At 42.7% G+C, this 8,555-nt stretch overlaps 1 protein-coding gene across 2 annotated transcripts; it reads right to left on the bottom strand.

Moving 5' to 3' along the window:
* Positions 1-1,316: 1,316 nt before the first annotated feature.
* btbd17a (BTB (POZ) domain containing 17a) lies at positions 1,317-7,691 on the bottom strand. 2 transcript variants are annotated; one of them, XM_047376213.1, is made up of 3 exons: positions 7,376-7,691; positions 6,364-6,655; positions 1,317-3,363 (listed from the first exon to the last, which is right to left on the bottom strand). In XM_047376213.1, exons 1-3 carry the CDS (start codon positions 7,458-7,460, stop codon positions 2,289-2,291), a joined length of 1,452 nt encoding a protein of 483 aa, XP_047232169.1. In that variant the 5' UTR covers positions 7,461-7,691; the 3' UTR covers positions 1,317-2,288. The 2 variants fall into 2 exon arrangements, with proteins under 2 accessions (XP_047232169.1, XP_047232168.1); XM_047376212.1 differs by having other exon boundaries at positions 6,364-6,658; positions 7,376-7,689.
* Positions 7,692-8,555: the final 864 nt, after the last annotated feature.

The raw sequence follows: 8,555 nt of genomic DNA, 5'->3' as shown, positions 1-8,555 counted from the left end.
GGTGTGTCCAAGGGGGCGTAACCGTGGATGCTGATTGGTTGTCGTCATTAGGGGCAATACCTTAAATGAGTCAATTAAAACACAGGGGTGTGTTTGTTATAAATAGAACAAGACAAATATGGTATTATCGGAAACTGTTTGGCATCAGCACCAATTAAAAATAGAGGGGGTGTGTTTGTGAGCATCGTTAAACCTTGAATAACCCAATGAAAACAATAGGGCGTGCTTTAGTGTTTACTTTAAATACAGAGATAAAACTCTGCACTTTACATGCAGCATTCGTTGGAAAAAAGAACACCCGTTCAACAATGGCTAGAGTTAAGAGAGTTTATCGTCAAGCGGAGGAGAAACGCAACGCGTGCCAAGATGATGATGATGAACAAGCAACTGCATCATATACTTCCTCAACGGAGATACCTATCGGAATTCCCGTCATGACATACTCTACCGATGATGAGGATCCAACATCAACTTCAACAACCATGGTTGAAAATCAGACCTCGGTTCGGCCAAGAGGTATGTCAGTTCTGTGCGAAACCCCAGTGACCGTCTACCAGTATTCATCCCGTGAATTGAATGCTCCTAAGAAATCAACATACTACATCAACATACTACAACGAATGCTGCATGTAAAGTGCAGAGTTTCATCTCTGTATTTAAAGTAAACACTAAAGCACGCCCTATTGTTTTCATTGGGTTATTCAAGGTTTAACGATGCTTACAAACACACCCCCTCTATTTTTAATTGGTGCTGATGCCAAACAGTTTCCGATAATACCATATTTGTCTTGTTCTATTTATAACAAACACACCCCTGTGTTTTAATTGACTCATTTAAGGTATTGCCCCTAATGACGACAACCAATCAGCATCCACGGTTACGCCCCCTTGGACACACCACCTGCTTGACCACGTGACCTCCTGCCCACATGGCAACCACATGGCGCCCCCATGGCGCCAACCGGAAATCCCGCCCTCACCGGAAGTCCCGCCCACCTGTCAAAAAGTTTGATGAAAGGGTGTACTTAAATTCTCTAACAGTGTTCTGCGAGATGTTCAAACATTCGGATATTGTTTTATAACTTAACCCTGCTTTAAGCTTTTCCAAAACATGCTCCCTGACCTGCTGTGTTCCTTGGTCTTCATGATGTTTGTTCTCTATTATTTTGTAACAAACCTCTGAGTCCTACACAGAACAGGTGTAATTATACTGAGGTTAAATTGCACAAAGATGTCCCTATACTTATAAAGTGATTTGTTAAGGTGATTTTTATTTAGTGATATTGAATTAAAGGGGTCAATTAAAATGCATGCAACACCTTTTGTAGATTTTTATTTGTAAAATTCAAAAACATGAGTCCCCTTTCTTCCACTTCACAGTTATTGACTACTTAGTTTATTGGACCAGTGAGTATGAATACTTTTGCAAAGCACTCTATTTTTGCAAATCAACATGATACACAAAACTGTAAAAGTCTTTATTAATAGGTAGCACAAATCCATATACAAACAACAATGACCTTAATGAACTAAGTGCTTAAGTGTTGGGATATCTACAGTTTTGTACAGGAGGGTAAAAGAAATAAAGAAATCAGATAAAAGATAATAAAAAAAAAATCTAATGTTAGAATAAAGATTTGGGGCCCAGTAAACAATTACTTACCCCAAATGGGGTTTCAGAACATAAAGCTCAACTTACAACCTGGTTATGATCCATTAGAGTGAAATGGAAATATGTGTTACTTTTTCCATGGTTCTAAGAATTTGTTCAGGATGTAATGAAACATAACTGTTGTTTAATCCACACTTCATTGTGGTCCTATATATCTGCTAAAATATGCTCGCCTAAATTTCCCTCAACCTTCAAAAATTGTACACTAAAATGTATTTGAAGAACAAATCATTTAAGTAGCGCTAACTAGGTGAAAGCCCAGACTGAGTGAATAGCACCATAAAACCCGCTGGATGTTTTCGTTTTTCCCACTGTCAATAATTCAAAACCAAAGCATGAAAAAACTTTCAACCGCATTGTTGTTGTTTTTTAAGGCTGTTAAGCAGTTTAGATGGATTTGTCAATGTGATTTGTTGACAGTGCAAAAACGGAAAATAGCACCATGAAGAGGGAAATCATGAGGACCCATGATTTCACTCTCATACCTTGCCACCAGACAGGAACACTCAAAATCTTAGTTGCCCCATGAAAACAGTACTTTTATGTGAAAAGACAAACAAAAGACCCGGCTAGGATTCAGATATGAGTGAGGGCTGAATTGGTCAAACTGCGGGAGTCAGTTCTTGTTGGTTATGAGGGTTTGGTAAAGTGGTTTCACCACAACATGGAGGAAGAGGGAGCTGTCGATGAGGTAATCAGATGTGCGGCGATACAGGTTGGCTTCGGCCAAGAAGTCACCGTTTTCCTCTGTGCTCTGGTGGAAGTTGTAGACATGCTTCACAATCAGCTTACCATGGTGCTGAGCCATCACAAGAACGGTCTTCTGGAAGTTCACTCCAGCAAAGTCTGCACTGGATGTGGCTGGAGTGATGATGATGCGAGGGCGCCCTCCTTCCACACGTGTTGGCTGCATGGCGCCAGTCTCTGTGTACATCGGCCTCATGCTGAGGGGTAACCAGCGTGGTGAGAACAGGGCATTCCAGGTCACTCGTTTGCTGGCGTCATGGCTGCTGGGCCCCAGTTGAGTTTGGAAGCTGGTGCTGCGGTCGTCCCGTGTCGGATTGTTGATAATCCAAGGTGAACCCCACACTGTAGACAGGTAGTTTCTAGGGACAAAGAGGCTACAGTTCACGTCAAAGTATTTTGCCATCTGCAGTGGCGAGGCAGAGTGAAACTGGTAGGACATGTAGAGCAGGTCACGGACTGACTCCTGATAGCGAGCCAAGACAGTAGATTGGGTCTGCAGGTGGAACAGCTCCCTAGGGGGCATCATGGCATAACGCACAGCTCTTAATGCGTTCTCCACCGTCAAACCATCAGGCTCGTTCTGGATAATCCAGGCCTCCAGAGCTGCAAAGAGTTCCATCTCACTCTGCAGGACAAGGTCGGAACGCTGCAGCAGTGTCATGAGCAGCTGATTGCTGATGGTCACCCATTCCCCACTCTGCAGCACCATTGTCAGATTCCAGGCCAGGTACTGTAGACAGCTATCCCTCAATACAACATCCCCAGCCTGCAGGGCATATTCATACCAGCCTGCCACGTGACCTGAAGGGGAGTCTCTGGCCAGATTCTGGGTCATGTATTGGGTCACGCCCTGCTGGAGACTCTGCACTTGGTATTTGGAGGCCAACTTGTGCAGAGGTGTGGCCTGGTCGAGACGGAGAGAAATGTCTCCACAATATAGATACCTACACAAAGGAAAGAAGACAACAGAATCAGAATCAGAATCAGCTTTATTGCCAAGTTTGTACATACAAACAAGGAATTTGACTCTGGTACACTTTGCTCTTTTGTTCTGTTTTTGCATTACAGAATATACATATTTACTATGTACAATATACACATATATAATAAAAAGGTGCATTTGCAACATCTGTATGGTGTTGTTTTGTACTTTATTGAATGTTCAACACAGAAACAGCCTGGGGGAAGAAACTGTCTCTGTGGCGGCTGGTTTTAGTGAACAGTGCTCTGTAGCGGCGGCCTGAAGGTAAAGCTCTGAACAGTTTATGTGCAGGGTGTGTGGGGTCTGCAGAGATCTTAGCAGCTCTTTTCCTGACCCTAAACCTGTATAAGTCCTGGATGGAGGGAAGGTCAGCCCTGATTATTCTCTCTGCATTCCTGATTATTCGTTGCAGTCTGCACCTGTCCTGTTTTGTGGATGAGCCAAACCACACTAAGATGGATGAAGACAGGACAGATTGAATGATGGCAGTGTAGAAGATGACCAGCAGCTCCTGTGGAAGGTTGAACTTCTTGAGTTGCCTCAGGAAGTACAGTCTCTGCTGGGCCTTCTTTCGAACAGTGTCTATGTGTGAAGACCATCTCAGGTCCTCAGAGATGGTGGTTCCTAAGAACCTAAAATGGTCCACAGCCGATACAGTGTTGTTGAGGATGGTGAGGGGGTGTATGGGGGTGGTGTTCTCTGAAAGTCCACCACCATTTCCACAGTCTTGAGTGGGTTCAGTTCAAGGTAGTTCTGACCGCACCAGCGTACCAGCCGATCCACCTGCTGTCTGTATGCAGACTCATCACCGTCTTGGATCAGACCAATGACAGTGGTGTCATCTGCAAACTTAAGGAGTTTCACGGACGAGTCCGATGAGGTGCAGTCATTTGTGTACAGGGAGAAGAGGAGTGGGGATAGAAGACACCCCTGGGGGGCACCAGTACTTATTGATCTGGATCGGGAGAAGATGCTCCCCAGTCTCACCTGCTGCTGTCGGTCCGTCGGGAAGCTGTTGATCCACTGACAGGTGGAGGCTGGGACGTTGAGCTGTGTGAGCTTCTGGTGGAGGATGTCTGGTATGATGGTGTTGAAGGCCGAGCTGAAGTCTACAAACAGGATCCTGGCGTACATCTCTGGGTGGTCGAGGTGTTGCAGGATGAATTGTAGACCTAAGTTAACAGCATCATCTGCCGACCCGTTTGCTCGGTAAGCAAACTGCAGGGGGTCCAGCAGGGGGCCTGTGATCTCTTTCAGATGTTTCAACACCAGCCGCTCAAAGGATTTCATGACCACAGACGTCAGGGCTACAGGCCTGTAGTCATTTAATCCTACGATGGTGGGTTTCTTGGGCACCGGGATGATGGTGGATCGTTTGAGGCAGGAGGGGACCTCACATTTCTCCAGTGACTTGTTGAAGATCCTTGTGAAGATCGGAGCGAGTTGATTTGCACAGGCTTTCAGGCATGATGGGGAGACGTTATCAGGTCCTCCAGCTTTCTTTGTTTTCATGCGCTGAAAGAGCCTGTTTACATCTTCCTCAGAGATCTTTAGTGCAGGCAGAGGATCTGAAGGTTGTTGTACGGGTCAAATTTGGTTTTGGTTTTGAAACAGGTTCACATCTTCAAATGTTACCCACAAAACAGCCAAATCTTCCACACATATATAAATGTTTCTTTCAAAATGCATGCATTGCTGAGCAGGTAGTTAGTAGTCTGTGTTTACAGAAGCTCAAACAGTAACCAGAACTGTGAGCTACAGAAGCTAAGACCTGCTGTTATGCTTTGAGGTTGGATTGATAATCCTTGGTGTATTGTTGCTTTGAACGACCCATTTCTATTTAATGTTTTTCTATTATAATTTATCTGAACATTAGTTCACCGTAAAACCATTTGAACCTTTTGAACAACTACCTTTGCTAACATAATCGTCAAAGGAAACCAGCTCCAAAGCTATTTAAGAACTTGTAGCCATTATTGTGGCTTACAGTGCAAAACTCTGAGTGAGCACGTGGTTTTCAATATCAAAGAAAAAGCTTGCAACCTGACAGAGCTTCCATTGTTGTCTGATTTTGTAAAGAGCCCATTCGCTCTTGGAAAGTAACCTATAGATCACATGATAATACAACCTGGTTCCTAAAAGTACCCTGTAAGATCTTAAAAGTTCCATAGAAGATCCTGAACATAGCCTGTAAGTCACATGAAACACAAGTTTGATAAAGAAATAATAACTTTCCGGGTTTTTTTGTTTGATTTTTGACATTATTACAATTTCCTTATCAAGCATTAAACTTTACCAGTAACAGTCAGGACAAAAATTGTTAGGCTTATCTAAAATGGCAGAAAATAACTCAGTTGTTGTATGTTGTGCAAAAAGTATGCTGTGCAAGTGTGAAGTAGGATTATAAGTGTTTCCCTGAATCTCAGTTTCCATTAAAATATCAAGACAGATTGTTAAAGAAATTTGCTATCTTTATCTTCAGTGCTGTTTGCATGAGGATTAAAGATGCAAACGCAAATAAAAGGTTTTGGTATGCTAAAGGGTTTTTGGTAACTACTGATATCTTAAATAATTTACTTTGAAAACTGGAAAATCTTAAATCTGTATTTATAAATAATGTGCAAATAGTTAATCTTGCTTGATTTTCCCTGCAATGAAAGGCACAGTTTGGGGATTGGACAAGATGATTTCATCAGTCCAGAAAAAAAACTAAGATTCAGGTGTTCAAGAACCTCTTTAGCACATGTGAAATAGAATTTTGTATGTCTGTGTTGATTATATTGATTATTGTCTCTGTGGAGTGTCCTTAGGGTCTTTTAAATGCACCACAGATGTTCTCAATGAGCAGCTCAGCAGTTTCCCTGGTTCATCAGTTTTCTGTTGGACTCATCATAGATTTCTTTTTTTCTTAGGTGAACTCAGTCAGACTCTATGGGGTGGGGATTCACAGCCCCAGCCTCACCTGATGAACTTGTCAAACACAGCGGCACAGTCGGAGCTCTCTCTCAGCACCATAGTGCTGCTGTTGCGGCTCAGTAGCATCTCCTCGAACACTTGGCTCTGCAGGGAGAGCACTAGGGAGTGAGCTTGGATCACCTTCACCTCATCTGCATTGGGTGTCTCCACACGCAGAGAAACATCACTTCCATTCCCCTGAACCAGCAGGGCCTCCAGGCGCTGCACCAGGGTTTGTGAATGGCTGATGGTGTTGCCGTCACTGCCTTCCTCCTCGGTGAGGTCAACTTTCAATGTGCCTGCTTCCAGAGAGGAAAGGAAAAAATGGAAGAACTGGAGAAGTTAATGCATGTCACAACCCGAGAAAACAGCTCACATTCAGAGCTTGCCAATGAGTTGCATGTGACTATTTATTAGGGCAGATAGTGTGGCTGTATCATGAAAATCCATGGCATTGATCAGTCCAGCTGCACTTACTGAATGGATAATGAAGGCTTTTGGGTCATGTTTAATTAAATCGTTGTCTCAGCGCACCGCCTCCTGCAGCCTTTCCTCTGCTTGGCTGAGCTGTTTCAGAAACTGCAGGGATTTGAGCCTAGATTTGTGTTTTTGATTCTCATAAAAACATTTGATGCTTCCTTCCCCAAGCTTCATGCAGACAAAACACATTGTGAACTGTAAGGTTCCTGTGAGTCAGTCTCCGGTGAATCAGACTACAGTCACCAAAGAAAAAGAGTCTAAAAGTCACAGAAATCAAAGTTAGTTGTTCAGGTTTCCCTGTGTATGATGCTCCTAACAACTTTAAAATATATATATATTTCACATGATTATCATTTAATTAACTGTTGTGTTCAAAGTCCAATTACTTTCAGTAGAAAAGATGGGGTAAATCCCCTTCTTTTTTCCCACATCTTGCTCTGCTTCAGTTTGTTTGTTACATCGCATCAAACCCTCCTTTGAAATATTACCCAGTCTCATCCAATCAAATTTTGCTGACAGTGTTTTTAGTTGTGGCTTACCTGCAGCAGCGGCCTCCATCTGCAGCCACATGGTCAGAAGCAACATCCCAGCGTGGATGAGATCAGCCACCATCTTCTTAACCATCTTCTCTCTTGCCAGTCCTTAGTGCTGTTGGACTTCTGATTCCTGGAGCCCAGCTGTGTGAAGATCTGCTCGGACCTTGCTGAATCATTAATTAGTGGGTGGAAACATGCTGGAGTTGATACTATGATCGCTCTGACTGACTTTCCTATCCACATCAATACTGGGTGGATGACATTGATCGTTTGATCTGATGAAGCTGATGAACCCCACAGAGATTTAAAACTTTACAAGGGAGAAAGGACTTTGACTGAATCCAAATAAGATTCAACAGTGTGGAGAACTTTAATTTAAAAGCAATAAATCTGGGGAGTCCATTTCTGTCTACTTTATCAGTCTCATACTATATTAGGAAAAGATTTGGCCCAGTCTTCTTTCCAAAGTTACTTATGTTCATTGATATTTATAGACAATTGTTTCAATGCTGCTTTCTTTCACAAATGTATTTCAATTAAGTCAAGGTACATACTTTATTTTGTTTTTCACCCACTCTGTTGCACATATGCTGTCACGTTGATGACCCACTTTGGCCTAAGCATCAGTTGTCAGACAGATTGCTTCACATTTGAATCCAGGATGCCTTAGTATGAAGAGTTAATGGTCGATTCAATGGCTGCAGGGTGCTCAGTTCCTGTGGCTGCAAAACAACCCTAAACCATCAATATTAACCTACTATTTGGTTAATGAAGCACTTTAAGAACAATGGCGAGACTGACTAACATGCTGTACAATTGACCATGTTGAGAAAATATATTTTAAAATGAGATTAAAATGAGAAAAACAGCCTAAATAAAGTGCAAATGCAGATCTATTTATTGTTACGGAGCTGCAAAAGAAAAAGCTCTATCACCATGCAGTTTACATGATGCCTTTGGAACCACAACAAGCATCTGGTCTACTGATTCGAGGTAACCAGACCCGACATATGGGTGTTGCAGTTCAGAGAGATAAAAAGAGGCTACGTTATTGAGATACTTAGAAACAAATAAAAGGTTTTGGACACAAACTGGGAGCCAGTAAGACATGAGAAATGTGCCCAGGTATATCTGCATCAAGTGGCGGCGCTTTGCACTAGTAGGTGAGTTTTGAAATCCTGAT

The sequence above is a fragment of the Girardinichthys multiradiatus genome, chromosome 10 (genome assembly GCF_021462225.1).
Source record: "Girardinichthys multiradiatus isolate DD_20200921_A chromosome 10, DD_fGirMul_XY1, whole genome shotgun sequence".
In the NCBI taxonomy this organism is placed as follows: Eukaryota; Metazoa; Chordata; class Actinopteri; order Cyprinodontiformes; family Goodeidae; genus Girardinichthys; species Girardinichthys multiradiatus.
Note: the sequence above shows the minus strand (reverse complement) of the source record. Positions and strands in the feature narration are given on the sequence as shown.

What these genes read in the sequence shown, in the direction of transcription:
- btbd17a (XM_047376212.1), bottom strand. Translation starts at nt 7,460, where the DNA reads ATGGTTAAGAAGATGGTGGCTGATCTCATCCACGCTGGGATGTTGCTT. An exon ending in GATGGAGGCCGCTGCTGCAG is followed by an intron (nt 6,659 to 7,375) that starts GTAAGCCACAAC and finishes CCTCTCTGGAAG; the next exon opens with CAGGCACATTGAAAGTTGAC. An exon ending in GTGTTTGACAAGTTCATCAG is followed by an intron (nt 3,364 to 6,363) that starts GTGAGGCTGGGG and finishes TCCTTTGTGTAG; the next exon opens with GTATCTATATTGTGGAGACA.